General features: G+C 41.6%; 1 protein-coding gene across 1 annotated transcript in view; it reads left to right on the plus strand.

Moving 5' to 3' along the window:
• LOC109324298 (heparan-alpha-glucosaminide N-acetyltransferase-like) overlaps positions 1–17403 on the plus strand; it is a 369073-nt gene that overhangs the window by 102933 nt on the left and 248737 nt on the right. Inside the window, exons 4-5 of the mRNA XM_019556284.1 lie at positions 11702–11771; positions 14155–14221. Coding sequence (XP_019411829.1) covers positions 11702–11771; positions 14155–14221 — 137 coding nt within the window. The remainder of the gene's footprint in view (positions 1–11701; positions 11772–14154; positions 14222–17403) is intronic.

The following is a 17403-nucleotide window of genomic DNA, read 5'->3' on the forward strand; positions in this document are numbered from 1 at the left end:
ATAAATAAAGGTCTATCAGAAAAAAGAATAACCTCACTATGTTATTTAGTAAGTATTCTTAGTGAGTCTTGTATTTATACAAACTGTTCTGCTCAGAAAATAGCAACTGACCAGAATTTTGACACTATAGAAAAGAACTTGGACACAAATGGGTTTTCAAATGATTTGGTAAATAACTCAGCAGAATGTTGCTATTTTCTTGTATAATGTCTGACTTTATATAGACTCAGTCTGCCTTTGACTGTAATTAAATTACCTAATGTGCAGTACTTATTTTAATAAAATCTTTACAGTAGTGAAGTCTACGTTAAGTGAACAGTGGCAAAGAAAGTAGAAAATTGTAATAGTGCTGCTCTCACACCTAAAGTTATTTTTTGTGGCCTGGAGACGCAACATGTTTGCGCTGGTTTATATACTAATATAAATTCCACTGGAAGCTAGAGTGGACAGCTGACCAACTGCAGAGCCTTACTTTAGCTGCCTATGGAATAGATAATGACTTTTTGCCTTCAGCACAGGAGTTATGCAGGGTAAGTGAAAGATGCATGCTGCCCTACATCAGTGTGGTTTGCTCCCCAATTTTCCTGGATTAGTTCTACACTGTATTTGAGCTAGTTTATATCATGCAGCGTTGTAGTTTATGTGTATATCAGTGGAAAGACCACTTATATTGGTATAAAAATGGTGTGTGCATGGCCTTAGGTTTAGATTTATTTCAACTCCCCTCCCCTTTTCTTTAAACTTAGGGTCAGGGGATGCACACCTTATTCATGCTGAATTTATGAACCCTAAGTAGGCCAGTTTGTGTATCTCTGCTAAGTGAGTACAGGTTGAAGAATGGGGCCCTTAGGAAAAACATTTGTTGAGAGTTTTATATTTTGCTTCATGTAATTTTACAAATGCCCAATGCTTTCCTTGAATTATTTGAAAATTAGTGGTGTGTTTTGTAACTATGTTTCTATTTATTATCTGAGCTTTTTAAAGTCAACACCAGGGTGCTTACCTGGATAGTGGGACCAAACAGTTTAGTGGGGCAGGCCTGGTCTGTGGGGTGAATTGAGCCACACAGGCTAGGATCAGGTTTTGGGCCTGGCACCACCCTCTCCCTGCCCTTAGTGCTAAGAGTGGGTACTGGGGCCTAGCACTATCCACTCCCTGCAGGATTGGTCTCCAAGGACCTGGAACCACTCCCTCCCACCTCAGTGTTTTGGGATTGGTCCCCAGGGAACTGGAAATGCCCTCCCAAGCTCAGCACACCAGAATTGGTCTCTGGGGCCTAGCACTACCCTCTCTTGTCTCATTGTGCCAGGATTGGTCCCAAGGGGCCAGCTCCCACCTCCTCCCTAGAGTGACCACCCATCTCTAATTGGGCAGGACAGTCCTGGAATGGGAAGCTCAAGTCCCAGTCCTGTGCTGCATGACTGGGACAACATTTTTCCTGGTGTTGTGCAGGGGTCTGAGTTTGGGAAGCAGTGGGCTTCCTCTTGCAAGCTGCTTGGGGCTGCCAGGAGTGGGATGCAGGGGACACCACATGCAGGTGTGTGCCTGCACATATACATATGGCCAAAAATATAGCTAGGCAGCATGGAGAGCAGTTCCCTGTAGGTATGTCAATTCAGGGAGGAGGGAGCATAGGGAAGGAAGACTGAGGCCCTCATGGTGAGGCAGAGAGTGCAGCAGGGGCTAGAGCTGGGGCACTGTCCAGCCAGGGTGGTGCATGGGGCCTGGAAATAGGATAGAGCCACAGGCAGGTCATCCAGGAGGTGGGGGAGGGATGCGTGTGTGTTCCCAGATTTGTGTAGGGCAGGGGCAGATGCGAGTTGCCTGCTGCAGCCTTGAGGCTCCCTGCCTTGCTGTCTACACCACAGTGATAAAATGCCCCCTCCCTGCCTAGCAGCAGCGGTGGCTGTGGGAGTGTGGAGTTGTTCCTGCTGCTGGGCGGGCAGGGGGCGCAGAGCTGGCATGGGGGGTCCCAAGGGAAAGGCAGGAGAGTGGGGAGCCCTGAGCCTGCAGCAGGTAGCCTGCATCCCTCTAACTCCACTCAGTTCTGCTCTGGCTGTGCCCCCAGTAGAGGCAGGAGGAGGAAAGGTGGGGCATTTGTCCTACTTTTCCATTTTGAAAAGGTGGTCAGCTTACCCCTTCCAGTTGCCAAAGCACTGGGATTGGGCCCTGAAGCTCAGTGCTACCTCTGCTTGGCCCTGCACTTTGGGATTGGGTGCCCAATGAAGCACTCAGGTCTCTCCATGGGTCAGGAAATTTGGTGCTGGGTGAGGGGAGCAGGGCCACTGCTCTCCTGCCACCAAATTTTTGGACCCATGAGGAGCCCAACAGACTGGATGAAATGGCATCATGGTCAGGATCTGGCCCATGGGCCAGGGGTTAGGCACTTATTCCTGTACAATAGAGGCTGATTGTTAGAGTGGTATTTCCTAGGCATACTCCATTTTTTCCAATTGGAAAAGTAGACATTTTTAGAGTCTGTGACCAAATTAGAGTCAATAGAGTCAAGACAGCCTAAAAGGAGACTGAGGGCAGGCAGGAAACTAGGACAAAAACAACAAAGGCTACAGATGGGAAGACCTAGATGTTATGTAGCTAGGGAGAAGAATTAAGACCTGGAGTTAAGACCTGCACCTGAGATGCCCTGGGTTCATTTCCCTGGTTGCTATTGACTTTATTTGTGATCTTTTGCAAATCATTTAGCTTCTCTATCTCAATTGCCAGTCTGTAAGATGGGTAAAGCAGCACTTCTGTACCTCATGGGTTAGCGTTAAATATATTTAATGTTTGGAGACTACTGGAATAATATGGTAAGTGAAAACATATACAGTGCTGTAGATAAATGGATTCCATTTATTTTCAGACAGTGAAACTAACTTTCATGATAGGCTTTCTGTTATTACCTCCCAGGAGAAATTATTGTAAATCTGTTATTTATACACACCTTATACCTACTTTGAAGCTTTTTGAATTTTCAGGAGAAGAATGTTCTATATCATAATAAAATTATTATTATAGCAATTTGAATTTTTTGCCAAGTAAGCTACTTCACCTCCCCACCCCCCAAGGATTTAAGACCACTATTAAAGTTTGGGGACCAAAATCTGATCTGCTTTTCTATAGGAACTAGCAAAAGAAAGAAACATTAGATGGGTACTGCCTTTTTTGAAATCTGTCATTAGGTACCACAAAACTAGCCATGACATTTGTCTTTCAGAATGTCTCCTTTTCTCTTTAAGAAGTGCTTATGTACATGGGGAGTGGGGTTTCTGCAAAAGGGTTTAATATAATGAAACCTAATTTGGAGTCTGTGTGTGGCCTCAACATTTTAACAAAATGTAAACAAATCCCCATTCTCCAGGACTACTGGTTTCTGAGCAATAGCCATGCTGCAAAGATTTAAGCCCTTTCATCTTGAATAGAGTGTTTGTAGTGGCTACCCAAGATACTCTTCAAGAAGCAAAAATGAAGCCTGTCGAAGGCAATATTTATGAATGGGCTTTCACCCTGCTGTAATTGAAATTAATGTTGAGCCATCTTTTCCAGTAACTTCCCATGCAGACAAATTTGAGTTGACAGAGGAATAAAAGGTCTGAACTTAATCTCTCCGAAAGATAGCTCAAAATGCAGCCAGGGTTATAAATCACTTCCTGAAATGATAATACAAATGCTAATTGGTCTAGAGTTGCATTCCTTGCAGTCTTGTAGCAAATGCACATTTCCCTTTTATCAGGCATTGTTATTTGCAGAGGCCAGAACAAAGAGACCAAGTGACAATATTAAAATAAAGAAAACATTTATCATTAAAACTATTGCTTTAAACTTAAATCTTGTCACAGCTTTGTTTTCTTTTCACATAGGATATTAAAACTACATAACAGTTTAGAAACTAACTCAATATTTTGTAATAGGCTCTTGCTTTTTTTATTTTGTTCTCTTGAATTTGCAAAATTCAGTACTTCACAATAGATCTCACCAAAACAGCTGTGCTCCTTTGGGACAAACAGCTTATAAGGCTTGGGATAAAACATGTGAGAACTGTACAATAACACATTCTCAGTCAAAAGAGATTGGCTGAAAATCAAATTCCTAAGAGGAGAGGGTAGGCTAATTTAGACACATTTTGGAAGACCTCTTCTTTAAGGTCTCCTTCCTGCAAGCACTTATTCAGATGCTTAACTTTAAGCATCTGAATGGTCCCATTGACTTAATAAATTGAAGCATACATATAAATTTTGCAAGCTTATAGAAGCTTATCATCATAACTATTTAAAAATCATTTAAATAGACAAAGCCAAATCTCTTTGAACCAGGGGAAATAGAAAAGATTACCCCCAAGAGTTTTGCAAGAGACTTCAAAGAACATCATGTTTATCTAGGTATTAATAGTATTTGTGGCAGTACATCTTTAGGTGCCTGCTACTTTAAGGGTAGAGTCAGACAGCTAGCAGGTGCCTGATGGTGGCAGCCATTTTGAGAACAAGGGATATAAAGGCTGCAGTTATTGCCTGTTGGGCCTGAGGCCAAATAGTGGGGCTCAGCCAGGAAGCTAGGGGTGAGACTTGACTCCGGTAAGGCCCCCACCATAAGGAGGCTGAGTGTGGGTCAAAAATTACAGGAAGGGGGACCACAGTGGCCTATTGCTCCAGGGAGGGAGTGAAAGTCCCTGTGAGACCCAGGAGAGCCAGTCATGGTGTGAGGGAACATCATGTATGTGTGGGTCATCTGTGAGACTTGGGATGCAGTACAGGAGTGGTTGGAACTGCATATGTAGGCCCAGGAGAACAGGGCCACAAAAAGGACAGTCTCCCGCTTAATTAAGTCACTAATTATTGAACAACAAGGCATGGCAGGAAAGAAAGGCAGGCCATTAGCCCAGGAACAGGTGGGTGGGCCAACTCTTAATCGGCTCTAGGAAGGCCCCCTGTAACAGTACTATAGAAAATAGTAGTGTGGGAGAGATGGATGGTCAGCAAGGTCTGCTGCAACTACATAAATGTATATTGTTAGTAAAACTGCTGGTTACATTCAGACTGTTGAAAAACTGATTCCTTTAAAGCAGTAATGGGTAAAACTAGAACTCCCCTACCTTTGACTGTGCACTCTGAGGCACAATGTACTGCTGCGGCAATAATATTAATAAAACTTCACTTCTGTGTAGCATTTCAAAATGCTGTACACCATGCTGTACAAACCTTAGTAAAATAATCCCTATTACTGAATTACTGTATCCCTGTGAGGTAAATAAAGAGCTTTGTAGGTAAGGAAATGGAAAGGTTGCATCAAAGCTGCCTCACAGTTGAGCTCTTCATTTAAGAAATGGAGCATTGGCAGTGAAGTGATCATTGTTTCTAGGGTACTGGAGTTGATTCTTATGCTGCTGGCATTTTGTGCTGTTTTGCAGCAGAATATTATAGAGTAGCTAAAATTTCAATGAGAACATTGGTGAGTTAATCAAAACATTGATGTTCCTAGAGTGTGTGGTGTGTTCTTTTTTCATTTAACTGCTGTAATTACCATGTATTATACAGCAGAGACCATATTGTGGCACTTCTTTTAATAACAGAGATATTGTGCTATATTTTTAAACCCCTGACTAATGTGACTGCATGTTCTTCTTGTCCATCTGAAAGTTTAGTCCTACTAAGCTCCTGTCCTATGACGGGTGCATCGATGAGTTTCTATAGATTAATTATGAGCTTTGTGAAAAAAATATCTTATATTTTTACCATTGTTCTTCTTATGTTTTACCATTGTTTTACTTTCCATCCTGTACAAGTATTTATTTTGTATTCTTCCCAACTTTTCCTTCACTTTGAAACTGTTTAGAAATGAGGCAGTCTTTTCCTTATTTCTTTATATAAAAGGCATTGTGATCTGATAGTAAGGCTGACTGCTAATCTTTAAACCACTCTGTTTTCATCTTTTTCATTTTTGATAGGATAATCTGGATTCCAGATAAGGAATGAACTTGGTGTTATAACATATTTGTAGTGTCTTTTCCGTTCTCACTAGGTATGTGTTTATATTGAAAGCCATAGCCATAAATATTACACAGATAGACTAATAATATGCTTTTCCGAGATACCTTTGGTCTATTAGACTTTGTTGATTAATTTTTTTAACACCCCCACAACTTTTTTATTAAAGAACAAACTAAAAATTATGATAAATGTTTATCGAATAAAGCAAAACAGCATGAACAATGTTATGGTAACATATTACATCATAGTATTGGTATTTCTGTTAAAAATTGTCTTTTTACATTAGTTATTTTTGTTGCGTTTAACTCAAGCTAGCAGATTTACAATCAATTAGGTAACTTCAGTTAATAGGCAGTTTCAGTCTAGGTACTCTAGAAACAATTGTTCCAGGTCCTAGATTTGCCCACGCCTGGATTTAGAAGACTTAAAAAAAAAATCAAAAAAAAAATCATAAATTATAAAATAAATGGTTATTCTTCAACATTATTCAGTGCAGGCACAGATTCAGTCAATCTAAGGTGACCAGGAATAAATGTTAGAGTACTAAGATGTTGAATGACATCATCACCCAACATTCAAGTCTTTATAAAACTGTTTTACAAAGGAGGAAGAATCCTCCACCCAATTAATATTCCAGTATCATGTTCATTAACATTTCTCACGGATCCTAACATGTTGTCTGTTTTTTGATTATCACTGCAAAATAAAAAAGAAGTTTTTACTGGGCTGACCAAAGTGATACACAGCTAATGTATGTAATGATTTCCCCTCAGATTTTAAATCACAGCAACTGACAGTGAGGTCAGACATAAAATTGAGCTCACTGTACCGATAATTTGTAAGTAGTAGTACTAATTAGTAATATTTAATATAAGCAATAGATTGTTGTGGAGGTGATGTTTGAACACACCTTGTTAGTGAATGCCTCTAAAATAGTGCTATGACAACAATTTATATACTTACTGCTTGTGAAATGTATTGAATACCACCATTCACCCATTTATCAAGTAATAATCTCCTGGACTTCTCAGTTGGGGCCCTGGCCTTTCAGAAAGAACAAACTTTTGATAATGTTCTGAGTTCAGAAGAATTGTCTCGAGTTCTGAGTCAAGTGAATTACATGGAGCCATGCCCTGTCTTTTTTAGCTGATACAAACACCTTTTAGTTGATACAAACATCTTGAAGCAACAAACAAGTAACACTTTCAATTTAATCCTAGGTACAAAGCTACATGTTTACAGACTTTCCATATCACTAATTACAAACCCCTTGTGTACACATTGAGAGATGTATGATTTTAAATTAGAATAACACAGACAAGGTTCTGTTGCCCTCAACTGTCTTCACCCTAAGATGTGCTGTGCTAAGTGCTCACGGAAATCAGGAAAGCACGAATCCATATCAACCAAGGAATACATAAGTTAAAAGAACCCTTCTAATTTTAAATGTTCCCTCCAAATGGCAGTATCCTTCTCTCCCTGTGTTGAGAATTAAGTTCTCAGTGTTTTCCCTTGCCTTCACGATCAAAACAAGGAAAGCTTAAATCTGTGTAGCTGTAGCATCTCCAGTCACATAATATAATGTCCAGGATCCAGAGATCAGTGCTGCCATTACTAAACTTTCAAAATTCATGCATCAGATATCAAATAAATCAGGATTTAAATATCTTAGTACAGTAAAAATGGTGTTAACTGGCATTTTACTAACCAGAACACTCTATTAACTGGAATTTCCAATATCCCCCAATACAAATCCTCACTTTAGTAACTGCATCTTTGCTAAGTCCATCTGGCATGCACATCAAGTATTTTTGTTGTTTATGTTAGTTAGTGATGCTGCCAGTAGAGGAGCTGCCGGGACCCCTTCTATTTGATAGCCGCATAGGCAGAAAGAGAACATTTTTGCAGGGGGGGCTGAATGTGTGCATGCATGCATGTGCCCCCTGGCTTCCCCCTCTGGTGGAAATGTCTGAGGAAAGGGATCTGCGCAGGGCAGGGCAGACTGCCACTGGGCTGGGGCTGGGGCTGGAGCAGAGCCAGGTTCTTCCCAGTGGGGGTGGCTGTGCTGTGCTCCTGTCTTCCTTGATAGGTATAACTCTCAGATAACAGGACCCCCACTTACCCCACTTATGCAGAATAACAAAGCTTTTACTGTATTTGTAAACATAACACATTTTAGGGTGTTTTAATTTGTATTCAGATCATGTTTTCAAGCTTCTGCTTACAACCACAAAGGATTAGAAACTTCAGGTTTCTGTTGTTGAAAAAGTGAGTCTTGTAATCCCATGGCTCTAGGAGTGGTAAGAATAATTCTTAGATGGTTTACAAAAAAGGTTACAAGACTCTTGTGTTGGATCCATTAAGGTTATGCAGTGTTTCATCCTAAACCATGATTTTCTTCTCTTCATGTTTATACTGGGATCAATTCACTGAAATCAGTGGGGTTGCTGCTTCTAGATATATTTATGCAAGTGAGGAGGAGAATAAACCTACAGATTTCTAGTATCGCAGTGTATCTTTTTAAATATACCTTTTGCATTCCTGATCAGTCTGAAGACTGTACAGCCTGACTTGCTGCATTATTTTATTTTGATGGGGTACATCTCATTTTTGTGAGTAACACCAGCCATATAACATCATGAAGAAATATATAGCTGAAATACAGCATATGCCAGGTAGATGTAAAACCATGAAAGACTTTGGCATGTGTACTCAGTGTAAGGTTGGCACACACTTCTCTTATGTAGCTACCTGCTGTGTTGGAAGTGCATGATTCATTTAGGTTTCCCTGCTAGGTTTGTGGGGGTGGTTCCTTTCCTTCCACTGGTGCTATTATGTGGATATATGTCTACATTCATGTGTTAAGTTGCCTGCCTTTATACCACTAAACCTACCTTTATATACTTGCATTTAGAAATATCTTTGTACTGCTACCAGCCAAAGGAAGGCTTGAGTTAATTATTGAGGATATTAGATGAGTAGATCAAAGTTTCAAAAGCTGAAGGATTGGGTTCCCTTTGGATATCTTTTCCAAATGTCACTGAGTCCATGCAATCAAGTTGAAAGTTTAAAAGTTTCTAAATTTCAGAATAGGCTTTCCCAGAGGGTTCACAGTGCTGCTCACAGAGCCAGCCAAAAGAGTCAAGAAGCATACAAACATTCATGGTAGATGTAACTGAACTTTCTCAAAACATACCTGCCAGATACAGATCCATATCTCTTAGTGAAGATTTATGAGATTTTTATTTTACACATGCTAATTTATGCTTCCTTTCTTTTGGAGATGCAAAAATAGGAGCAGGGATGTATTGTTGCCATTGCAGTATTTATTTCACAAGTTAAAGAAGGAGAAGTCACAAGTAATGCAGTGCAATCTAGATGGGATAGATCTGGTAGGAAAATGAGCCAGAGACACATAGTTCCTATTGTCTTTAGTCCCTCTGTTCTTATTTTAGAACTTTTAATTTTTTCCCCATAGAACAGATAGCTGGTTCTGCGACTAAATCATTAGAAGAAACTTACGTTCAGATCCCTGCTATGCTACATGCTTTCTGTACAGCTTTGGATAAGTCCCTTAGTCTCTTTGCCTCAATTCCCCACTTGAAACATGTGGATAATAGCATATTCCTACTTCAGAGGGATAGTTGTGTTGCTAAATGCATTAACAGTGTGAGAGTATTGGGGTGTGGAGACCTTCAAGTATGTAAAGTAGTTTTCTATTTTAAAAGGTTTAGAAGAAATTGATATGCACTCTGTTCTGGCTTCCCATTCATTCCATCTTTTACAATCAAAAGAACAACCGCTGTATTTGGAAACAAGCAGTTTTGCTTTTCTCTTAGGGTTCATTTGTCAGTATCTAGCTGCTGCTGTAGCAAGAGGTTTATAATAAACTAAACACCACTCGTATATGGATTTATGGCAAATATGGGTTGAATTAATGGATTGCATATGGATATATTACATACAGTAAAAAATTAAATTCTGGTCCTGATGGCAGGTGAGTTGAATTCACAGGAACCATTTTTCTCCTTTTCTTTGTAGTTCTCTTTTCTACTTGCTTTGTTTTCTTTGTAGATTTTACCATCTTGTTTGTTTAGCTCACTCATTTGGACTTCTCTGTTGCCTTAGGTCTTGTGTATACATTTGTATGCGAGTCAAGTGAGTGCAAAATATTGCCATTATGATAATACTCGTGGATATTCTGAAAACAATATCATGCTTCGTACCACCAAGGCATTCTGAGATGTGAGAATAAAAAGGACTTGTCCTACCTTTCCTTTGCATTTTGTCTGGCTGAACCAGGGCAAATGACATTTTTCTGCTCATTCAACTTTTATGTTAGGGGGTTTGCACTGGTGTAGCTTTACCCATACAAGAAACAAAAACCCGGTATAGAGAACCCTGTGAACACAAGATCTTCACTTGAACATCTGCCACTTCTTGTTCTGGTAAACTGATTGACAGCATGTAACAAATGACAAGAAAACGCTTTGTTACATTCACAGGTCCTGTATCTGCTTTTCCAGAAGTTTTGTCTCTCACCTTGTGAATCAGTTTGCAAAGGATGATGGAACTTTGTATGGACACTAATCTACAAAACTTACAAGAGCATTTATGACACTATATACTGCAATTAGGATCCAGCAATTGGTTCATACTTCCATAAAAGTGGCCCCTGTTGCAACGTTTGAGCTACTATCACAATAAATAAATTCTGGACTTGTATCTTTTAGCCTTAAGCCTCAAGACATTCATAAGTTATTAGTTTTGTTGAAAGCGTTCTAATGGCATTACATTTGCTAGTACTTGCATCTTCCATGATACAACTGATGAACTGATACTGCTTGTTAGCTGAGTTCAACAGCTATAAAATGCTGCAGCTGATCAGTTTTGTCTGTTGTCTGCAGTTACACAGGATATAGTTACTCATGGCATTGTGGATTAAGACAATAAGGATACCTATGAGCTTAAAAATAAATAAAATCCAAGGCACCCACAGAACCATCACAGAGAAAAAATAGAGTTGGGCAAAAAAAAGGATGACTTTGGGGGGGCAAGGAGGATGTTTTCTGGTTACTGTATGATACTGAGCAACATGACTGGAGACTTTATATATACCATAATATAAATGAATATTAATGGGCTAAACAGTGGCTGCAGACCCTATGCGTGACATATTTCTCTTTGTGAAAGGCAGTTCATAGAGTTTAAGATTGGTGTCAAACATACAACTTGTGGCCTGGGTCTAGGGGTAGGGTGAGTTTGACACCCCTGGTTTAAGACAGCGTACCAGTTCCTCAACTTGTGAAACTGTAACTAAAATGAAGTGGCTGTGGTTAACGTACATTAAAATTCTCAGGATTGTAATGTACTGTAAGGCAGAGTTAAGGCTACATTTGCAATATTTGGTGCTGTCTGACTTTTTAGAGTTTAATCATGTACTTTAAGAGGCATATGTTTGTTACTCTGGAATTATGTATTACTTCGTTGAAGAGGTTTGCAACTTTTCCATTCTGGAAGGGTTTGTTTGCCTGCAATGGTATGTAGTTCTCAGGCGAAGCATTGCTAATTCCTTATACCCAACTATCTGTACCACTTCTCAGGGAGCTAGTGCATGGTGCAGAGCTACTTTAATCTTTGGAGTGGTTACAGGGAACAGGGGTGCAACATCCATATCCCCTAGAAACTAATATTAGTGTTTTGTTGGTTTTTTCTAGCTCTGTTGGTTGCTTTTGCTATCCTTGTCGCTGTGCCTGTGATGTACTTCCTAGGATCCTTTGTATCCAAGTAAGTGCTTGCTTTCCATGACTTGTGTATCCTTTTTGTACTGACTCGATTTTATGAGCTAGTGATATTAGCTCAGAATTTTCCTTCCTGCTTTAAAATGTTTTCAACCTCTATAAAATGTGCATCAGCCAGATTCCAAACTTTGCACTCCAACATTTTTGAGGCAGAACTGTTTTTTTACTTTGTGTGTTTGTACAATGCCTAGCACTAGAGGGAGCTGATCTTAGTAATAGATGCTTTTTTAATTCTCATCATTTTTATTATTTCCATATGCATATATGTATGTATATATTCTGCACATGCATGCAGCATAAGAGCGCTTTTCTTTTTAGAAGAATAGATATGTTCTGCAGTTTTCTTTTAAAAAATGCTTATGCAATATATTTGTACACACATTCAGTAGTTAAGGATGGGGCTGGTTCCAAAGGAAGAGCAATTAAAATAGTGTGCTGTGGTTCTGGAAGCTTGAGCTCAAAGCCACTTCAGAGTCTTGCCAAAGACTGCCTGAAGCTGTAAATGGATACTTGGTCATTTAAGTTGGGAAGTGAAAAGAAGCTTGATGGGACACTAGTCATGCCACTCCTTGTGTGTTACTGACTACCGACACCGGTGTGCCTGAGACACGCTAGCCCAATAAGCTGCTAGGGTTGGGAGGCTCTTGCTAATGCTGAATGTGTTTTGGTGCCACGCAGACTAATTTTACAGTCATTGTACAAACACATTGACACTGGTACCATCTCTCACTTGTCGTGCAGCAGTTGTTTGCCTCTGGTGGGAGCAGCAAGTGACTCCCACCAGAAATTCATGTGTTTGGTATAGTTTAATGTTGAAGGCATAAATATTGGGAGAATATGAGCTTTCAAGGAGGAATCAACATTGTAGGCTTTTGACATTAGTTAGGAAGGTGCAGGGCAGAATTTTCAAGCTAACAAATCCATGAAATACAAATGACTTTCTAGCTGTATTTGCTATGAGTGTTATCTGCATAACAAAAATGAACTGTCATTTTGGTTGGCTTTCCCATATTGGGTACTTTAGGAGCACAAGTCTCATTGAAAATCAAAAGGATTTGCAGTCTTAAATTCCTTTGATCTTTTTTTTTTTTTTTAAATCACCCACAGAGAATTTCAGTGGGTTGTCAGTATCCTTGTATATCAGGCCATAATTTAGGTGGGGAGGTGGGGAGTATAACAGGTCGCCCTCCCCAGCTCCATCTTCCCTATTATCTGTGCCCTTGGAGTCCCCTTTAAGGTTTCTTGTGTCCTGCTCTCTACTCGTCTGCCACATCTTGATGGAAAATTATTATACTGATGTTCTTGCAAGCAGGAGACTATTATATTTCATATGTTGGGGTCTTCTGCCTCCACGGGCCTTGACCCCTGCCTTTCTCTAGCTAGGCCTCCCCATCTAAATCCTCCAAACAGGGTTTGACTCTGAGGCTCTAGTCTTTTTTTCTTGTCTTAAGGCTCATGGCCTTCCTTTCTGCTCCAATCTGGAGTCCAGCCTCCCTGGCCCAGAGGCCTGGCCATTGGCTATACAGCCAGGGGGCTGCAAGTTCAAGGCCAGAGAATGGCCCTGAACCCCCACTGTCCCAGTCCAGAAAAAAGCCCAAAACCAGACCACTCTGGCTTTTTAGGATTGTGCCCTCTGGCGCCTGGGTCTGTACACCCTAAAATCCTGCGCCCATACTGGCGCTGGGTCCTATGTATCCTGAATACTGCACCTTCTTTGGTGCCGGGGTCAGTGAACCCCAAATCCTGTGCCCACACTGGTGCTGGGTCCCCATATTGTAGTGGGGTCCCAATGAGGCCTCCTCCTTCCCCAAGAGCCTCGCCCAAACCACCAGTGTTATTCAATAACAAAAAAAAATATGAACAGTCCTGTCCATGGGCAATAACCACCACCAAGAGAAATATGATTAAGGAAGGCAGCATGTCAGCTTACATTTATGCAGGGGTTCATGCTTCTGCTCCCCACTGTCAGCTACAGTCCTTCTTCTGGGGGTTGCTGCCATCTCTCTGGGGTCCTCTGTAGTTCCCCATCTCCAGCCTTTGGACTGATCACCAAGCCTCTGCGTGGAGCTCTGGGATGCACTTCTTCCCCTTTGGCTGCTAGCCCCTACTGCCCAGCCCAGGGTTTTTATAGCCCTGGCCTGCCCCCTTCTGGTCACCTGACCAGCTGGCCAGGCTCAACTTTTAACGCCTACCTTACCAGCACACTGTGCCCAGAAAGTTCTGGTCTTACAGGGCGAACCTGTCTTCTGGTAACAGGGCTAGGGTTCCCTGTTACAAGGAGATACATGTGTTCAGCATAAGGAATCAAAGTCTGAAAATGTTGGCAACAATAGAGAAGCCTGTCATTTTTAACAGTGTATGTTTTTCAGGCTGCAGTGCACAGAAGAATACTGCCATCTGCTTCAGAGCAAGTGCTTCTTTCTTGTGTTCCATCATGTAAGTATGATAAAAACAATAATAATAAAACCCTGTTTCAGAACATTTTCTTTCTCTCTTTTAATAGTAAAATGTAACTCCATGGTATTACAGCAACCAGATGGGGGTTTTCCTTCCAACAGACGGGTGGGACCTGGCTTATCCTTTGTCAGATATCATGCAAATTACATTACCTGATTATCATCATCAGGCTTGGTTGGGTGGGTGCCAGAGTGGTCAGGTATGGTATAACAATAGCCATTTATCACACCCAGCCTTTCCCGCCTCTCAATGAGTAAGATAAAATTATCTAATGTAATCAGTTGTACAGGAGCACATGAGACTTGCTGATGTTTTGTTCTTGGTGTCAGAGCCTTGTAAAAGACACTTCCCTTCTGATAACAATCGTATCTAGTAGCTGCTGCAGTGGGGTTCTTATTTGTGTTCCTCTCTCTCTGAATAGCGATGTTGTCAGAAAAGAGGCAGATTTTTTTTTTTAATATGGCAGCTAACATGGTTGAAATGAGAATGTCACTGCTAGGACAGACTGGAACCATCAAGGGCAGCATATTAAGGAAAATTTATACATGACAGTTAACAGAGAAACTGTGCAATAGCTAAAACTAGCCTACTTGTGACAAAGTGCATTAGTTTGATTAATTAGGTTTAATTTTAGCTGTCTCTCTTTTGGTGTTGAATGGTAAATCTAGGAAAGTCTCACTCAGTTTAATCCCTTGGTATTGTTATTCTGTATTTTCTTAGGGTACTTACTTTTTTACATTCAGTGCTAAAAACAGAACCTTCATTCTGTACTTGGAGAACTGTAAATTATCACTCATTAGAGTTTGGATATAGATCATTTAATAGCAGCTCCTTCTTTTCCTATCCAGAACAGGGACTAGCATTTCAACCCACTGTTCTTAGTATGCTGATGCCCAAAAGCCTTTATTAGGATTTAAGGCCTCTCTTGCTTCACAGTATGCAAAAGCTGAATAAGAATCCCTCAAGAATTTATGATCTATATGGACAAACTTGGTAAAGGAAGAGTTTTCCTACCTATACATGTATGGTTTCAGGATTTTGGATACTTAGGGTGCAGGTACATTGTCTTGCACTGGAGGGGTGACTGCAGCCCAGCCTCCCTCTTTCCTTCTCCCCACCATAGCAGAACAGACAAATTGTATCACAGGACCAGCAGGGGGGCACTCTTTTTAAGTCTCTCAATGTTCAGCAGGTAAGAATCTTCCCTTTCCATTCCCCTTCATGCTCAGCAGAATGGTCCCTTCTTTTCCTTCTCCTTATATTTCCTCCCTTCCCCTCCTCCCATTCACTGCTGCCACTATCCCCAGCTGACACAGATGGGAGTCACTCTTCCCTTTCTCTAGCCAGGCTGTATGTGGAGATAAGCTCGTCTCAAGATAACAGTAGCAGCAGTGGGTTTCCTTCCCCTGAGCCTGCTCCTGGGCTGGAAGGCAACACCAGTAGGATTAGGCAACTGTTGCTGTTCCTGGCTGAGTCCAGTGATATAGCTCCTCTTCTATTCATGCCCCCAAAACAGCCAGAGACAGCAGGAGCAATGGGTGGGGGTCAAGGGATGGTAAGTGGAGGGGAGGGAATGTGCCACTGAACATGGAGGGGAAGATGGGGGAAATCCTTACCTGTTTTGAGGATTTTGAAATAGTTCCCTGGCTGCTGCTTATATAGTGTGTTCAACTGAAAGGGGGTATGTTGTCACCAGTGACTCCTACTGGATCTATCCCATCCCTATATGTGAATCATGAATGCAGGCATCGAAGAGCCAAGTGGCTTACTCAACATCACCCAATGAAGTCAACTGCAACTCAGTCTATTCCCCAGGAGAAATATGAAAGTTTCAATGAAGCTTTTGTTCCAAATGGAATTCAAAGTAGATGTTTTGGAATTTGGCATGGAAAGAACCTGTGAAAAATGTGGAAACATCAGTTACTTTCACTATGATACTTATTTTCCTCCAAAGGAAATGGAAGAGCTGGCAGATCCTGATTCCTGGGGATTCATTGGGCTGTTCCAATGAACATAGGCATGACTTATGGCTCTAGCTGGGCATGTCAAAGTCTCAGTGAGGTTTATAGGACCTTCAGACAGTGGAAGCCTGGCTTTCTAACACTGTCAGGCAACCTCAAAGGGAAATATGGCTGAGTTTGGTGGGAGTTGATTGAAATTCTTATTTGTTTTCATGGAACATTTTGATCTGAAAAAGCACTTTTAATAAAACACTACTTTGACATAAAATTCATGACTATACCTCTAGACTAAGGGCAGACATTCAAAAAGCCCGAGCCTGTATTGATTCAGTCTTTGCAGGTTAGTTTAACCTGGTTAGGCTGAACTGGTTTGTAACTGGAGAGACATTCTCTCTGGACTGAGGAAATTCAGGCACATGCCTGTAGTGGCTCAGGCTAGAAGCTAGGGTGTGGTAGAGTAACCATCCCTACCCTGCACAATGCTGAGCTGAGGGGGGTGGGTGTGGCCAGGCCCTGGCAGCACCTCTGATTAGGGGGGTCTGCCTGAACCATCCCAGGCTTTCCCCTGCTGGCTGTTCAAGGGGTGGGAGTGTTGCTAGCCCCCAGTCCCCTGCTAGCAGTCTGAGGCAAGCAGGGAGTGTGCAGTAGGATTGTGCAAAGCTTCAGGTGGTGATTTGATTTGGAGGCGATTCAGTCCAATTCAGTGGCTGAATCTCCAAATCCAAATCAAATCGAATCGGGGACCAATAAAAAGGTCCAAATCAATTCAAAGCTCTCTGAATTTTTGGAAAAGATTCAGAGAACTTTGATTTGAATAGTCCCTGCCTACTGCACCAGGGAGCTGGAGCTGGAGCTGGACTCAGAGCTGGTAAGTAAGGGGGTGGGGAGGAGGACCTGGGGGATGGGGAATGGGACTATCGGGGGACACCTGGTTGCTCCCCCAGGCCCCCCCATCCCACCTGCCCCAGCTCCTGTTGCTCCCCCTCAGCTCTGGCCTTTTAGGAGAAAACACCTGAGAGAACCCCTGGGACTCACCAGTTCCTGCAATGGCCTTGGGGCTTTGGGTGGCTTGTGCAGAGCCCCCCACACAGTGCAGGGCAGTGGGGGGGGGGCAGCAGAGATCCCCCTAGTTCCCACTGTCAAGAACTGGTGAGTCTGGGGGCTTTTCTAGTTTTGTTTTGTTTTTTAACCATCGTTCCA

The sequence above is a fragment of the Crocodylus porosus genome, unplaced genomic scaffold (assembly GCF_001723895.1).
Source record: "Crocodylus porosus isolate Cpor-Errol unplaced genomic scaffold, CroPor_comp1, whole genome shotgun sequence".
NCBI lineage: Eukaryota > Metazoa > Chordata > Crocodylia > Crocodylidae > Crocodylus > Crocodylus porosus.